The 18695-nt window shown below is 43.6% G+C and overlaps 1 protein-coding gene across 1 annotated transcript in view; it reads right to left on the minus strand.

The window, feature by feature from the left end:
* Positions 1 to 18641, minus strand: part of TRMT5 (tRNA methyltransferase 5) — a 79467-nt gene extending 60826 nt beyond the window's left edge. The window contains exons 1-3 of the mRNA XM_069638924.1: positions 18457 to 18641; positions 7885 to 7998; positions 4536 to 5176 (exon numbers count right to left, since the gene is read on the minus strand). Coding sequence (XP_069495025.1) covers positions 4536 to 5176; positions 7885 to 7889 — 646 coding nt within the window. The 5' untranslated portion in view covers positions 7890 to 7998; positions 18457 to 18641. The remainder of the gene's footprint in view (positions 1 to 4535; positions 5177 to 7884; positions 7999 to 18456) is intronic.
* Positions 18642 to 18695: the final 54 nt, after the last annotated feature.

Consider the following 18695-nt stretch of genomic DNA (forward strand, 5'->3'; position numbering starts at 1 on the left):
AAAGGGAACAGGTTTCGACTCAAAGCTTAGGTAATTTGGTAACATGTTCCACCAATCAAAGACTGTTGTTTGAAGTGATCTGCCACAAAACACAGAAGACGACGATGGGGTTAGTTTAACGGCTCAGAGATTCGTCCCCATACAAATGCTTACGTATATTTCTCGACAAAGGGAATCTCAGGTGCCAGTGTGTTGCGATACCTTCAAGTCGGTAACATTTCAAGCCCTAACTATCAACAGTTATGCAAAAACTCATGAACATATAGCAAACAACTTCTTGTTAGAAAAAATACTTCAAATTAATTTAGGTCAATAAGACAATATAATACTAAAAAAATCATTAAACAGTAGCTTAAAAATGGATCTAAAAAAGATAGATGTGTAGCGAGTTCATTTTAAGCATTAATTTCTGATATAACAAACAAATCTAAGTCTAAAAAATTCCAAGACACGATTTAAAAATTAAAAAAAGATCCGGTTTTACATTTATAAAAAACAGTTTCAATTCTGCAGTCAGGTATGGCATAACGACTGCCTTGTTTCAAGGATAAATCGCCAACATTATCAAATATACTAATTCTTTGAATCCTATTGGAATTAACATTAGGTTTTAGCAATGCTGATATGCACCAATTCAAAACACTTAATTGTACAGAGTTCATATGCCCAACATCAGATCAAGATGGACCCCAAGGATTGTGATCTCTAAAGAGATTCATTGGTAACTGTTTTGTAACGGGAACGGGGTTCGACTCAAAGCATAGGCAATTTGGTAATATGTTCCACCAATCAGAGACCGTTGTTTGAAGTGATCTGCCACCAGCACGGCTACGCTTGTGACTCAAGTTAAAAATGTTGTGAACTTGAGCAAAGAGAAGGTCTGTAAGTATGCTTGAGCGTCACCATATATGCATTTATGGGTAATAGTCAAGGTTTTGTATTTTATTCTCTGAGCAACTGGGGATTTAGCCTTCCTCAGTATGGGAATTGATGTCTATTTATTGACATGAAATCAAGACGATTTCTTGACTGTGTTAGGGGCGCCAATAAGAGAAGTTCAGTCTTTTGGTCATTTAGACGTAGTCAGTTGTCTCCCATCAAAATGATGTTGTTAACATGATTGGTGACTAACAATATCACCAGATAACAAACAACAGCTTAGTATCATCAGCATAATTTTGAAACGGAACCTCGTTGCTGATATTGAGGTCGTGGAGGGGTTTCATACACAAATTGAGGAGAAGAGGAGAAATGCAATGAAAAATTATGAAAAAAAGAGTAATGTGCAAGATAGTTTTTTGTTCTGAATGTATGAAACCAATACATAAAAATAACCTATTTTTGGAAAAATATGGAAAATAAAAATACCAGTATTCGACAAAAGATCTGTGATATTTTCCATAGGGGGAGCGCACTCGCAATAAAATGGGGTTGCGTCTGGTGTGGAATTCTTGAAGTTGGCAAAAAATTGAAAAACGTAACGAGCTGATAAGAGGATGCCTAAGGGTAGTGTCTGGAAGAACCAGTTTTTTGTCAGGAAGGGGGCGGGGGGGATCAAAAAGCTGCATGTCCCAGACGTAGGAATAGCCATGGCCAAACGGGAAAGAAAGAAGAAAACAGTTAAGAGACCTTAGAAACAGTCGCCTTACGAAAGATCAATATGTGGAAAGGAAAAAACAAATTCAGCAAACTTATAAACAATATCTCAGGGCCACTAAGGTGAATCGTTTAAACAGGGACAATTGGGGGATGGTGGAGATACTAAAATCCCGAAACATGGCTGCTTTTTGGTATACTAGAAACTCCAAGACTGTGTGGAGGTGCCGGAGGCAATATTATGTATACCAGAGGAAACCTGGGTTAATCATTTTCTGCTGAAACATTTGCCTCGAGCTGAGTCTAGGAGCTGAAACGCAGGCATGGAGGGGGACGAGGCTTCCATCCACTACCCATTAAATGTGGAGGATATAATTTGGGCTATTAACAGATCTAAGGCCTCACGAGCACTGGGCTTGGATAGCCTTGCACCAGTTATATATAAAGCAGATCCTCAACTGTGGGCTGGTAATTTTAGTCCCCTATTTGAGGCCACCTTGGATTCCTGCGTGATTATGGCCTCTTGGCGAGAAGCACTTAACCCCATTTATTTTAAAAAGACAATCATCCCCATTTTTAAAAAAGACCATGTTCAAGACCCAAACAATTATCGACCCAGAGCTTTGCTCCACGCCTCAGGAAAGATCTTTTTGACACTTTTATTGAGAGAGCGGAAAAGGGTCCTCTCGAGGCGCGGGGTACTCGCCCGTTACCCGGTGGGTTTTCGAGCTGGGATGGGTACTTCTTTGAACACAACAATCTTGGCCCACCTAAGAGCGCATATGAAAAAAAGGGGGCAAGCGGGGAGACCTACATGGCCTCAGTGGACATCTGTTCTGCATTTGACAGGGTTGACCGCAGCTTACTGTGGGTGAAGTTAGTGACGTGGCAAGTACCCACTCACCTGATAAGATTGCTAGAGTGTCTCCACAAAACACATCCCTTACAAGGCTTTCCGGCTAAGGGACCTACTCGAGATCGGTAAAGTACTATGTGGGATTTAAACAGGGGTGCGTGTTTGCCTTGCTCCAATATAACGTTTACATTGCTGACATCAATGAGCTGTGGGAGAAACCTCAGTTAAGATGGGTCACATGAAGTTGGATTGGCTGACTTTCGCAATGACATGATCTTTTTTGACCGAACAACCATAGGCTTACAGTGCAAGCTGGACTTGATAATTCTTTGGTGCACGGGGCTAAATCAAAAATGGTACTCATTTTCTCAGGCAAGCGAAGGCCAAAAACCATGCGAGAAACAACTAGAGATGGTTTTGTACAGCTTCTACTTGGACTACAGCCTAACCAACTCCATGTACTTGACGCAAATAGGTCTCCACCTGAAGCAGAAATCAAAGACACGGATGTAACAACTCAAAAGATTCTATTCTAGTCTTTGCAGCTTTTCTCTTGTCCCATTAATGGACTACTACCTGACAAAAGTCGAGCCGATACTTCTGCATGGTCTGGACTTGTCACTGTTGAACATGGAACAAATCCTTGAAGTCTTAAAAGGCGTGATATGGAAAAATACATTAAGACTACCCATGGGGATTCCAAACTCAATTCTAAGACACAAGTTGGGGTTGACCTTCTTAAGTTCTAGATATTTGTGGAAACTATTAAGCCTTTATGCCAAAATGGTCCAACCGCCCCTGCAATCCTTGTATGAAGATCTGGGAATAGGTCAGCAGGAATCGGTACAATCATTGGCTATTTTTAAAAACATGTCTTTTCTCCTAAGGGAAATTGTTTCATCAGAGGAGGAACTGGCTAATAGGCCGAGTAAGACAAAGCACAGGTTGTACGCTTATGATTGGTGTGAAACTGTTGACGAGTTGGGTTCCTTTGCATCCCACAAGGAATATGCCAACTTTATAAAGAAACGAGGTGAGAAGTACATACTTGTGGTTCAAGTTGAACATACTCCACAAATTAGATAGGACGAGTAAATGGATTCCTCTAAAGAAACACTTAAACATTGTGTTCTTTTTTTCCTAAGCCGGAAGGGTGTTAGATCAATACACTTCGAGAAGTACGACGGTGAAGAACTTGGGGGAGATGTGTTTTGGACTAGCCTCATGTGGGAGACAATCTCTCCCTTATCTTGGCACTTTGTAATTTTTTTTAAAGTAATTTTAGCACATTTTTAAGGATGTTTTAGGAGAACCAACTGTATTAGGATAATGAAACAGATTTTGATAGGTTTTAATTTGTGAAAGGCTTGTAATATTTGTTGTGAATGCTGCAATGCGGTAACAATAATAAATCAATTAAAAAAAAGAAACTTGAAAAAAGGCAATTTCAATTTAAAATTCACAGCATAGAACTTTCCAAGTGGCGCACTAGTGAAAGTTATTCCAGGTGACTTCATATTTCACTGACCACTTGAAGTGCATTCAATCAGGAAACTGCAGCATAAATGATGGTTTAAGACGTTGCGTTCCCAAAATAAATGACAATCAAAGGGCAGTGAGGTAAACTGGAGAAATATGCTTTCCAGAACCTAGACATTATATGTAGGGGAAACTATTATTAGTCCTCCGATACGTTTTTGTCCAGAGGTGAATTACATTTGCACCATATTCATTATACACATGCAAAGCATGTAGGTGGCATTCAGAATATCTTCTTGGAACTACTGAAGATAAAAATGTGAACATCCCTAATAAAAGTCAAACATCTGCATATGCACAAGTTTGCCGACATTCATGAAGAGAGTATAGTGCACAGAAGGATCTTTTACCCATTGGTGAAGGCTACATTAAATTGAAGTTCATTTTAGAATGAAAAAAAGCTCTAAATAGGAAAACAAATCTCAGATTATTACACAACTTTAATTCACTACATAACTACCAACAACCATCTTCTCTACTTTATATATTGTGGAAGAGAAAATGGCATTGATTTCCATAAAGGCTTAAAATAACATATACATACCAATCAAGTTCTTATAAGGTAGCTGATGGTCGCGAAGATTCATGTGAGCGATATGCCCAATCCGACTAAATCCAGAGGTTACATCTTGGCCTTCTGGTAAAACAGCTCGTAAAATTTCATCAGTTTTAAAAATTTCATAAGGCAGCTCCAAATCATATTTAATAATTTCAGGAGTAATGCCCAATTCTTCTAATACAGCAAGTTCACTCTTTCCAAACGACTCGCAGGATGATATTTTGTCAGGATCCAACAAAACCAATTTCTTATCGTCGGACATGTCATCCACCATGCTCTTAAGGCCGGGGCGCTGTATCAATATGCTTTTTAGAGATTTCATCAATTTGTGAATGACTTCCTTCTTTACTTTAACAGCTGGAACAGTAATTGTTCTTTTAAATGCAGATCTATCAAGAGTAGTCATTCCTCGGACTGCAGGGTTAGGAGAGAAAAGCTCCACGTCAACTGAGTTCCTCAACATTTCTGACAAAGCATAGAGGTTCCTTCTTTGGAATAGGCAGATGTGAGCTAGCTCTGAAACGTATCGTGGAAAAAGCCCTGTAAATGAGGAGACGTTTGCTGTTGTCCTTTGATACAGCTTATTAAGAAGACTTAAAGACAAGGCATGGCATTTCCACAGAATCCTGGAAGCAAAAGAAAAATGGTAGTTAATATATTTATTTTACAGCAGAATTCACCAACTTTCTCAATCCGTGCGTCTAAAAATGTAACATTTTTCACAGACCAAAAATCTGTTTTCAGGGTAATTCAAACACCTAAATACAACTTCACATGCGATTTGCCGTTTGATGCATTATGATAGCCCGCACCTCAGCGAGCTACCTCCCCACATTTACCCCCAACCTTTTTGTAGCTATGTCGAAAAGGAGTATGTTGCATACCTGTACCTCCTGCTCTCCAGCATTGGTATCTAGCATGGATTCACATGGTTTGAATATTCCACGCCCACAACCTGGAAATCCTCAGCAACATTTTATTACAGCTTTTAACACCCCCATACTCACCTGCAAGGTTGAGTACTATATAAACGGTTTTCTCACTTCATAAAATCTCCTCGCCAATGTGAGCAGGATAGCAGATTTTCCAAGCCATAAATAACAGAAGGTGTTGCCAAGGTATTTGTTAAGATAGGCCATGCCATCGCAAAGTATAAATCGCAAAGTATAAACAAAATGTGTGGTTTGTCAGCATAATAGTGGAATCTTACTCCATGCTAGAAAATGGTTCCACCCATATCCAGCAAAGACGGACTCTTTAAAACCCTCTTCTCCAAATATGGTTAATCGCATCCATGGGACACCGACTGGCCCGTAGACCAAACACTGTTGTGCAAAAGCGTAGTCTGTTTTTATACCAAGAAACTGGAGCGGGTGCATCCATGAGTACAGATTTGGAGATTGAGGCATGTGTGCCTGGGGGAGGAGAGTGCGGTCAAAGGCCTAAGGGCAGGGGACATGGAGCCCTGCATTGAGTGTGTAAACGGGAGAGATGACAGAATTAGCAAGGGCGGAAAGGACAAGGGATTTGACGTGTATGGGAGCAGGAGTCGAAGGTGGGATAGGATGGATGGGGAAATCAGGGCCATATGATTCAACCACTTTAGCTTTGATTGAATCACACAGAACCTAGACAATATATCATGTAATGCTTTGGTGTAGACATTGAGCTGCAAAGGGGACCATGCTGATCGCAGTAGGACACCACACTGAAAATACAGTCTAGACTCCGAAAAATTGCCCTATTTTCCAGAAATGAATCAAATCATCTAACAGCTTTAATCAATACACCTGCCACGAACACAGTCTATTAAAAATTGTTCCATGATGAGGACATCAAAAGGCATAACAAAGATTGAACATCATAAATACAGAGACCATGTGGTTGCCCATAGTCCACATACGTTGGTCCTGAATATCCAACAATTAGGTTTCCGTGACACGGCCAGGCTCAAATGCAGACTGATGTCCAACAATCAGCCCATGTGCCTCAAAGGACTGGAGTTGAGGCAGCATTCCAACTTTTACCATGATCTTAAGAAAGCAGGAGGAATGGGCACTTGGCCTTTAGTTGTTAGGAAGGTTGGGATCACTGGAGAGTTATTTTCACAGAGGGGGTAATCCAAGATGGTTTATGAATAGTGGGTATAAAGCATTCATAGAATAAAAGATGTGTGAACAACTTCAAGAAAGGCAAAATTACCTCAATATAGTGAACTATAATGTGAGTTGGGCAAAGAGTGCCAGGGCAAAAAGGTGAAATATCATATTTATGTTATTTTCAGAAAGTACTGATTCTTTTGTAACCAAGCTAGCAAGATGGGTTTGCATTGACAAGAGTGAGATTTCATTTCAAGATCTGGAAAATCGGTTTACTCTGGTTCATGGCATTCTCAATCTCTTTACATAGAATAATTTCCCAGCATATAAAACTTGATATTTATAGCTCAGCCAATAGCTATGAAGTAGGCGGGAATTAGTTAAAGGTTTATATTGCCGAAAATTTCTCATACCTTTCCTGAGTGAAAGGAGCGATATTCGAAGTTCAGGGATACGCTGCTATTGATGATGCAGTAGCAATTATATTATCAACACCAAGAAGGGTATTACTATACAATGTAGCCAACTTACACTCCCAATATGTAATGTCAGAGGAAGGGGGAATGAAAAGCTTCTAGGCACGTTAGAAGTGACAATATTTAGGAGAAAGTCTAAGTTATGGCCCTTAATACAGGTGGGAGCAAGATCAGGGGAATAAAAAAAACAGTGGCCACAGCTTCATTTTAAATTTCCCCAGGTATGAGGATTTAGTCTAGAGTGTGTTCTGCCGAGAAGCTAAAATCATCCATTGATTTGTAGAGGTGGCCAGTGATGCCAAAGGTTCAGTAAGGCCATTAACAAAGTAATTCTATATATTAGCATAATGGGGCATATATAAATGGACAAAATATTATGCCATCTTTCAGATTTCTAGCAAGGTGTAATAAATAGGTAATCAATCCTATGAAGGATCTGTGAATAATCCCCAACTGTTTTTCACCGAACTACACCTTTTCAACATAATTTTTTACAGAGTTTAACACTTTCTTTTAAATACAAAATGTGTGTTGGGGAGGAGACCCTCAACCTACCCTTCAATATACGTTATCCCAACTTACCATTTGCATGCCTGTAGTAAAAAATAATTAACAAAGTGGTAAAAAATGCAGCAAAAACTATTAATCGAAAATGGGAATACCGCCCTCAAGGTCACTACTGCATGCTGGGTGATTTCCAAAATCCAGTGGCTGCTTTTAGATCCTACTAACCAAATCTTTATTTTGTTCTCTGCTCACCTCATACTCTTGCCCAATATACAATCAGCAGAGCAAAGTAACAGTAGTTAATGAACATACTGGGAGATTCCATCACTGCACCAACAGATTATACCATTGGAGATAATGGGACACCTACGGAAAAAAAGAAAACAATGTTAACACAAACATGCACTTTCTTTCACTTGAGGATCACAAAACAAAGAGGGGATGGCTGGAAGGTTTGAAATTAATCCTAATCTCTGGCATTGCTCTGGGCAACCCTCCACGCCATCGTTCTTTGCCTGCCAAGCCATTACAAAAGGGGAAGCCATTATGCAAATCAGGCTTAGTCCCACCCCAAAGGGAGGACAGTCCAGCCCAAACTGCTTGGTCACATCCCTTCTGCACGAGACCACAAGCATCCCCAAACATGTTTTGGCCTTTTGGGTTTATCAGTGAGGAGTAGCTTGGGTCTCTAGGCCCAGCAGGCATGGGACCCACGTCTGGGCATACCCGTCCCACTCTGTGTGATTTACGCAAAACTAAAGAGGTGATGGCTGGAAGGTTTAGAATTGATCCTAACCATTGACATTGCTCTGGGTAACCCTCCAGGCCAGAGGGGACCTGTCTTAGCAGTTCAGGATTGGCTGCTCCCATTGGTGGCAGCACATGACTGATTTGCATATGGCTGGACCCCTTTTGCAAAGGTACAGACAGGCTAAATAACAGTGGTATGCAAGGTTGACCAGAGCAGTGGTTCAGATTCATTCAAAATCTTCCACCCATGACTTTTTTGCTTTCACTTGAGGATTACTTCAAATGCCTCTTAACTTCATAATCCACCCAACACTTATTTAACCATCTGTTTTAACCTTGTTTTCAGTACAAAAATATCCTTCAATTGGAAAGCATTAAACCAGTTTTCTTTCACTCAACTCCGACACCGATATCATCATTGTAAATTCTACTTTTTAAATGTTATAGATGCATAGTACGATTTCATAAGCACCGCATAAGGTTCACGTGCGATTTCATAATCTGCATAAGGGAAGGGTTTAAGTTAAGCAGGTACATCAGTTGTATGGTTTACTACCATTGCACCAGTCTTATGGGTTACTACTCAAAAACTTCATTTGGGTGGCATGCATTTTAAATCTGGTCTTGCATAAACCCACATTTTGACATTTTGACTTCCAAATACTGCGAGAAATTGTAATGATTTCTAACAGGAGTCTATAGCAAGGGGCAATGTTTACCCAATTCCAAACAGGCAGAGAGCACATTCGTAGCAGTTTATAACAGCTATTTCAAGGCAAACATTTCCAGCTATACTTGAGGAAGGCATGCATTCTGCCTTGCAGATGCTCACAGAATAAGTGCCAAACCCAGCGTGTGGCCTTGGGAAAGCGTGAGGTAATATGCGAAAGGTGTTGGCTTTATCACACCCCCAACACATTGAGTTGCTTAAAGCACCAGTTTAGTATGAATAGAAACATAGGATGTAGCACAAACGACTGTGGTAGCCTGTTTCTTGTACAATGGGCCTCATTCCAAGCTAGGCGGTGCAGGAAAAAAGTGGTGGTAATTCTGTTACTGCCACTTTTTTTGGCATTAAAAGATTTAGCCGGCACTCTCCCCTCTGCCTGTTCCAACTGGGCTCCTTGTTATGCTCTCGTTTCAGCACTCACCTCTAACTCATACCTCATTTCTCTTACCTATGTTGCCTTCGCATGTGCCTCTAAAAGTCAAATTTGGGTGTGTTTTGAAAATGTCAAATTTGGGTGCGTTTTGGAAATGTCAAATTTGGGTGTGTTTTTCATTTAATTTTGGTCCTCATTTGTAACCTCCTAGCCCAGTGACTGTTCCATACCGCTGTACTTGCATATTTCTCCCTCTGCCTCCTCTCTCTACTTGCCCATGGCGTCAGCTGTTTCTCCTATCTACTCCAACTGCTTTTCTATCAACTACCCTTCCCTTCTCACCAAGTCTGGTAAGAAGAAATTTAAAAAGGATATCTAGGCCTCCAACCCAGGTCTCTCCATTGCCGATACCTATTCCAGCGCCTCTGCCAGACAAACCCTCACCGACATCCTCTTTGTCATTCCTTCGCCAGATCTCTGGACCCCTCATGATCTCTGAGCTACGTCCTGTCTTCTCCTCTCCCATTAATGGTGGCACCTGCTGGAGAGTCCTCATGGATTCCTTCGACTCTTCCAGAGTCATTATTAATGTCTACCTAAATGGCACTGTCATGGTGCAAGGCCCCCAGGCCAATCTCCTCCTCTTTGATAGGCGGTTCCCTCGCCTCATCAACTTCCTTTCAATTCCAGCTGTCCCCAAATCTCCATCTTCGGCTACCTTGCCCTCTTTTCCTTCCTCCTCTGCTCCATCTCAAGCTCCCTCCACACCTCTGCAGGGTGGACCTCAGATGTGTATCCCTCCACCCCCTGGAAGGTCTTTAAGTCTGGCAACCTTCTTCATATTGCCACTCTCAACTCTCGCTCTGCTGTCAAACACTCCTCTGACATCTGCCACCTCCTAGAAAAACTTAACTTTGATGCCCTTGGTCTTACCAAGACATTGTTTATGGCCAGCTCCGTCACGAGCTTTGACACTATCCTCCCTGATGGCTACAAGACACTCTCCACCCCCAGATCCACCCGGCCCTGAGAGGGTGTAGGCCTGATTTTCCCTGAGTGGATTCCTGCCTCTATCATCCTTACTCAGACTTACTCCTCCTTCGAATGCCTTGTCTGCAGGCTCTCTCTCTCCTAGCCACTCTGACTGTTGCTACTCTCTACCGCCCCCCTGGTCAAATCACCTCTTCTCTTGGAGTGGGCAGACCTCTCCTCCTCCCACCTGGCCTCAACCACTCAACTCCTCCTCCTTGGTGACCTCAACATCGATCTTGATTTGGCCCGTTCCTCATCTGGGCTTTTTCGTGACCTCTGCGATTCACTCTCGCTTTCTATCCTCCCCTCCGGCCCGACTCACTCTGCTGGTCACACACTTGATGCCTTGATCTCCTCTGGCCTCCCCCTCACCACTCCCCTCTACTGGAGGGATCACTGCCTCCCCTCCTCATCTCTCCGTCTCCTCCCCTCAAGCCAAGCCTACCCCAAGATTGCCACTTACATTCTGGGACATCCGGCCCATGAAGCGTGTGTCAGTCGAGGTTTACGCTGCAACCTGATCCCGCCCCGGGCTGACTCACCCCCTGACACAGCCCTGTCCCTGCTCTACTCCTCCATTTCTGCTAATGCTCTTGCCCCTATCCTGAGGATCTGTTTGAAGTCCAAAGCCAAGTGCAACTCTTGGTACGACTCTGAACCAGCTACACTTAAACGTAAGTGTAGGGTGGCTGAGAGGAAATGGACGGCTTCTTGTTCATCCTCTGACAAACTGGCCTGTCGCCTGCTCCAAAGGCAATACAGACTCTGTCCGCACCAAGAACAGAGTCCACATTCAAGCCTGTGTCTCTGCGGCATCTAACAACTCTGCCAAACTCTTTAAAATCTGTAAGGAGCTGGCCAACACTGCTGCAGTCTCCACCCCTCCTCTCGCCTCACAGGCTCTTTGCAATGCCCTTGCCTCTCACTTTATCTCTAAAACCAAGGACATCTTATCCACCTTCTGCTCCTCTCCGTCTCTGCTTGCTGACCCTCCTTCAGCTACCCCCACCCTCTTTCTCCTCCTTTCCTCTTTTTTCCCCCGATGAGGTTGCTAGACAAGTCCGATCTATGAAAGCCTCATCAAAACAGGTCCACCCCCATTTCTCGAAAACCATTAAGGAGCAAATTGATAACCTCACCCCGGCCCTTGCCAATTTCTGCATCCTCTCCTTTGCCTCTGGATCTTTCCACTCCCCTCTGAAGCACTCCCTTGTGAATCCTCTCCTCAAGAAACCCACAGTTGATCCTTCTTGTCTGGCTTACTATTGCCCAATTTCCATGACTCCCTTTTTGCGTAAACTCCTGGAAAAGCTGCCCATCTCTCAACTTAACCTTCATTCCGATTCTGTTGGCTCTCGCATGACCACCAATTTGGCTTCAGAGCTGCCAGAAGTAAGGAAACTGCTTTGCTGAATATCCGTGAAGATCTGCTCTCCAACCTTGACTCTAACATTCCCTCTGTCCTCATCCTACTCGATCTCTCCTTTGCTTTCGACACAGTCAACCATACCACCCTGTGCTCAACTGTCTCCATGACAACCTGGGTATCACTGATCAGGCTCTGGCCTGGCTCACCTCGTTCCGCTCTGATCGAGCCTCTCAGGTACAACTTGGGTCCTTCCTATCCTCTATCTTCCGCTCTACCTGTGGTGTTCCCCAGGGTCTAACCTCTCGTCCTGGCTTTTCAACCAATACCTGGCAGCTCTCGCCTACTGCATTTCCATTTTCTGCTCAAATTTCCAGTGCTATGCGGATGACACCCAACTAATTTTCAGGCTTCCTTCAGCCACCTCTTCTCTCCTTCCCTCAACTCTGATTACCTAATCGCTATTCAAAATTGGCGGGCCGCAAACGATCTTTGTCTAAATGCCAACAAGACTGAGATCCTCCTCATTAGTACACCTTCACCATCCTTTCTCCTCACTCCCTGGCCGGCCTCCCTCTGCCCTCCTCCTACCCCTACCTGCGAGGCTAAGAACCTTGGGGTCATCTTTGACTCCACACTTTCCTTCCCTGCACACATCTCTTACGTCTCTAAGAAGTCAAACTTGTTACTGCACCCCATCAGAGGTACCCTGCCTTTCCTCTCCTTCTCTCAGAAGCTCACTGTCTCCCAAGCTTTGGTTCTCTCTAAGTTGGACTACGGTAACAGCCTCTTTCTAAATCTACCTGCCTCCACTCGCCGCCCTTTACAACTAATCCAGAACAGTACTGCAAGACTTGTCCTTGGCCTCAAGCCCTGGGATCGTACCTCTCCAGCTCTGAAATCCCTTCATTGGCTCCCAGTGGATGCAAGGATTAAATTTAAAACCCTTTGCATCGCCCAAAAGGCTTTCTGGGTACTGGGTCCATAATACCTTCAACTAACCCTCCGTAAATACCTCCCATCTCTCGCCCTTTGCTCCTCTACTTCCAACTCCCTCAGGGTCAGTCGTTCTTCAAAGAAACAAGCTGGGGGTAGATCTCTGTCTTTGGCTGGGGCCTCCCTTTGGAACAGCCTCCCTGCCACCTTTAAACTTGAGCAGAATCATCTCTGGTTCCAGGAGAACCTCAAGACCTTCCTCTAAGCTTCTGCCTTTTTGCCTTGTCTCCCCTGCTGATCTGTTTTCTCTCCCTACACTATGCACCTGGCCACCCTCTGTCCGTTGGGCCCATGTACCTACTCACCACGCCACCCTCCTGCACTGCCTCCGGGCCACCCTTTGCACTGGGGGTCTGTATCTGTACCCATACAGTCCCCCACCCACTTTTCTTCTACACTTATCAGATATACCCTATTTTCTTAACCTAGCACTTGCCACCTGCTGGCTGCACTACCACTGTTTATCACCTTTATTTATTTTACTTATTTTTTTATTCTGTCTCTCCTCTGTTCCTCACTTTCCACTTCTCCCCCCTTCCATACACTTTCTCCTCTCCCATGTACTTGCACGTTCTCAATGTCACTGGGCCTAGTAAGATCGTTGTTTTTGTCCTCCCCTGTTCCCCTCCCTTTGCCTGGTCGTGCTATGAAACACTTGTGTACGAGTGTGATATAAATCATTTCATTTCACTGCTGAATTGTACATTGTACATTTCGAGGCAACAAGCTGGAGGCACTTTACCTCCAAAAATCTGTTGATTTACTGCTCTGTAAATCCACTAAAACTCCCCATGAACTCCTATGCACTCCATAAATGGTGAACGAACACTTGTAATCCTGTGGTAAACCACAGGATCGAGTGGAAGTAACAGTAATTGAATTTAGCTGTAATTCATCAGATTTACTGCTAAATTGTCACCAAACTCGGTTCGGTACTACAACAAACAAACCTTGAGGGCTAGCCAGGCAGTCTTCAGCCAGTACCAGGATGAACCCCCAGTAACTATCTTCTCACTAAGAATGACGCAGACTCATATGGCAAGGTTGTCTCGACAAGGAACCAAAGGAATATGAGAAACAAGAAGACAAGTAGTCTATCACCCGGACACACATAGTACAGGAACAATGTGGCTAGGCATAAGCCACACAGGACATAAATAAAAGTAACCACGCTCAGACATGGGGTGCAGTAGAGTTCCCAACACAACAGGGATGCAACCAACAGAAAGCACGTAGAGAGCATGCCAAGTCAAACAGCTAAACCCATCAAAGTTACTACAAAACAGGTCCATAGACTATGCACAACAGATGCTACACAGGTAACACCAGCAATGCACAATGGAGTACATCCCAACAGACACACGCAAATCTACCCATGGGAAACAGTCAACTCATAAAACACCAAGTATTCCACATCAGGGAATGGAAATAATACCTGCATAGATCATGAAACCATGGATGATTGCTACACACATGGAGGCAGTGAATGTCTGGCGCAGGTTAACAGATAGCGTGCCAAACTAAGGCGCACGGGGATGTTGTACATACATGAAAATGACATATGAATGGGGCGAGGACAATATGTCGAGTGGGTTGTGATGGGGGGGTGGGAGGCAGTGCTGGTATACATGCTGGTATTTCTAGCATACATTGTGTTTTGTATTTAGGTGAATCTTACTGCTAAATTGCTCCTACATGTTGGCATTTCTAGCATACATTGTGTTTGTATTTAGGCAAACCTTGCTGCTAAATTATTCCACTCATTCATACCCTGCCTTTTAGTACACACTGTGCTCCTGGAACTTTGATAAACCCTGTCGCCAACGGTTCCCGCCTACTGCCCAGTATGGTACTCTAGATAGTCCACTTTTATATAACTATGTATCTGCCAGCTATTTACACAGTCCTACTGAGGACTATCCTACACTTGCTCATCATGCTAGATGGTAATCTACCTCACACTCTGCCTCCCTTGATGTCTGTAACACACCTGAACTGTAACACTCTTGGCCAATACTTACATCCTAGTCACGGGTCCCCTGAGACAATCACCTTCGTATCACTACCATGCAGAAACCTTAGACTTCGTGCCAGACTAACTAAATTGCACGAACCTCTCCACAGGTCTCTTCCCCCTACCAACATCAAAACCAACTATCAGCAGGTTAGCAAACCAAGCTATACTAGGCTACCTTTGCAACCCCCCTACACCCAATTCCAATGCTCGCCCAACTCATAATAACAAACCCAAGCCACCCAATACATCTACTACTCTATCCCTCCAAGCTACAGATGTCACTAAGACCCCACCCATCGCAGGAGCACTCCCTAACGCGAGATCGCTCATCGCCCATGCCCTTGACATAGCCGACCTAATCACAGAAGGCAATCTCGACTTTCTCGCGATTACTGAGACTTGGCTACATAATGCCGCAGGACCCTCGCTTATGTTAGCCATCCCTGATGGTTACACGATAGTCAGACAAGACCGAGAAGGTGCAAGAGGTGGTGGCATCGCCATAATCTCCAAAACGAGCCTCTCCCTCAGACTAGTCCCTACCCAATCGTTTCCATCTTGTGAAAACCATAATAATCAATCACTCACTATTCCTCTATTATATAGAGCTCCAGGCCACTTTAGGCACTTTTGAAGAGGATCTCCATAACCTACTTACTAACAACCTCAAACCTTGTTCTCAACTAATCCTCCTAGGGGACTTTAACTTAGGTTTCCATGACACTACGGATACTAATGCCTCAGTGGGTAGCTAGCATGATTCACACACTAGGCCTAACTCAAAAACTTGACAAGCCTACGCACCTGAAGGGGAGAACGCTAGATTGAATAGCAGACTGCAACTGCTCAGCCACTATTTCTTCCATAATGCCCTTACCCTGGACAGACCATTCATTGGCGTCCTTTAACTTAGCCACTCCCAGACCGAACCGTATGGCCCCTCTACTAGCACCACCATGCCTAACCAGAAATAAAAAATGCATTACTGCAGAGAAAGTTATCCCAGCTATATTACCCACCCTCAAAGCATTATCAGAAAATCTGAATCCTAGCACCTTAGTGCAAGAATTCAATAACATTATGCTCTCTACTCTAGATAAACTGGCACCTCTCAAACTTAGATCAAGTAAACCTAAAGCTCCTAAACAAATGGTTTACACCACAGCTAAGAGACCTAAGCATCCTGAAAAGAAAAAGCGAAACCACTTGGAGGCTCTGCCCCTCAGCTGATAAAGCTAAATTAACCTCTCTCTCTTCACTATACAAAAAAGAAGTTTGCCAGGCAAAACGCAACTTGTATGACGATCGTATAGCCAAATCTAATTCTAGCATGAAAGACCCATTTTCCATTCTAAAGGAACTCGAGTCTCCCATCGCCACACCGGACACCTGCACCAAGGACAATCCCTGGTGCACAGTTATCCAGCAAGCCCTAGCAAATAAAATTATCACACTCCAAAATAAAATTCAGCAAAAAAAAGAAACACTCAAAATTCAGGCCTCGCATAAAATGCCTCATACCAATAATTTATTGGTGCACAGCAATAACTTCCACTTCTCCAAAATGACCACCCTGGAAGTAGAAAAAATCATCCAGTTGCTCAAACCTTCCAAATGTAAAGGTGACATCTGCCCAGCACAACTAATAAAAGACGCTGCTAGAGAATGATCTCCCTTTAGCACTAAATTGATTAACACCTCCTTTCCCTCAGGCACCATCCCTGCCAACCTTAAACAATCCTGGGTGCTCCCCCTCCTTAAAAAACAGACAGACCCCCTCATCCCTTCTAATTACTGCCCTATCACTACGGTACCATTTCTTCTCAAGATACTGGACAAAGCTGCATATAACCAAATTCAAAAGCATCTAGAACTACACAACCTACCTCTTAGGAGAGAGACAATCGGGCTTCCGTCCTTTACATGGAACAGAAACTGCCCTAATTGATTTGAAATCCCAAATTGACGAGCTGAGAGACAAAGGGAGGACAGTACTCCTGCTACTCCTGGACCTCTCAGCTGCCTTTGATTTAGTGGATCATAAAGTCCTCTGTAGTCACCTGGACTCCGCCGCCCACTTCCCCCAGGAAGCCATTAGATGGATCGAGTCATTCCTGAGTGAAAGAACGATGCAAGTCTTCTCTCCCTCAGCAGCGGCAGATCCTACCCCCATCTCATGTGGTGTCTCCCAGGGCTCTTGTGTCTCCCCAACTCTATACAACATCTTCAACAAGCCCCTGTTTGATGATCTGGACCATCTTGGTATCCCCTACACTAACTATGCAGATGATACACAGATCCTCCTCCCGCTTTCTGGGGATCACGCGAAGGACATGGAATTGGTGAACAAGGTATATCTTATCATCCAGGCATGGATGGCCACTCATGGCCTCTGTCTGAACCATGATAAAACTGAGTTGATAATCCTGGGCACCCAAGCCAATATAAAAAAAACTGAGCCAGGAATTCCCCTCATTCAATATAGATGGGAATATCATCCAAGTGTCCAAGGATGTAAAAACCCTTGGATTCTATCTTCATTCCACCTTATCTCTTGATAAACAGTTAAAATCTCTTGCCTCCTCTACGGCTTACACTTGCAAATTGATAAGAGCCGGTAAACCATTCCTTTCTACTAATAGTTGCTTAATCCTGGCTAGAGCCTTAATACTCTCCAGAATTGATTACTGCAATGCACTATATTCCGGAGCCAATAAAACAATACTTCAAAGACTACAAATACTACAAAATAATGCCTTGAGAGCAGCACTAGGCATAAACAAAAGAACCCATATTTCCTCCGCCAGACGCCATCACAAATGGCTGAACATGGACAACAAAATACAACTCAAAATGCTATCTCTGACCCACAAAGCCCTTAATAACTCCGCCCCCAGATACCTGATTGACAAATTCCACAGGAGAACATCTCTCAGACCGACCAAAGCTGTCAATTCTAACTGTTTGACAATACCTAACTTCAGACTCACCACGAGCGGAGGAAATAGCTTCCCTGTAAAGGCTGCAAAACTTTCCCTACCTTTGTTTCAGAAAAAATGTCATTCAACTTCTCACCTCTACTGACCTTAGCTGACCTGTGTCACCTACCCCCCACTGTAATCACTCGCGTCAATCTCTACTGTATATTTCTGTAATTCGGATTGTCCATACCTTGAACATTGTATATTCTGTAATTATTTGTGATCTAGAGACCTTTATTGTATACTGCATATCAGGCTATGTTGTAACCATGTAAGTTTTGCATTTTCTTACTGTTGCGTCTGCTACCCCTGGGTCTGGCGTGCATAAAAAGTGAATAAAACGAATAAAACAAACAAACTGTGGGGGACTCGAGGAACCAGTGGCACTAAGTGGCTATGTTGAGAGCCCAGTTAGGTAAAGCACCGGCCCAATGTCACGTTTTGGACACAGTGTATGTGATGTCCCGTTGACAGTGGAGTCATAGGGTCAAACATGCTATTCTCTCCACCCTGCCATGCAACTGGCATGTGTAAAACACTGCCAGAGATGTCCTGACAGCCCCGTTGTACCAACCTTACCTAACACTCTGTCTTTCACTGAAACTTCGAGGCTCAGATCAACACGCAGTGTCTGCAGAGCACCAAAGACCGTGCAGAGCAACCATATCACATCTAAACCGGAAACGAGCGTGTACCAGGAGTCTGCAGTTCACTCGTGTGTACAGCAATCCTCCCAGCGCTGCTTCCTGTAAAATAGTAAACATAGAAAGGGGACAAATCCTCAGGCACTGGTTTTATCACGTGACTCTAAACTATCA

Source organism: Ambystoma mexicanum, chromosome 14 (genome assembly GCF_040938575.1).
Source record: "Ambystoma mexicanum isolate Mex_15411 chromosome 14, UKY_AmexF1_1, whole genome shotgun sequence".
Classification (NCBI taxonomy): Eukaryota; Metazoa; Chordata; class Amphibia; order Caudata; family Ambystomatidae; genus Ambystoma; species Ambystoma mexicanum.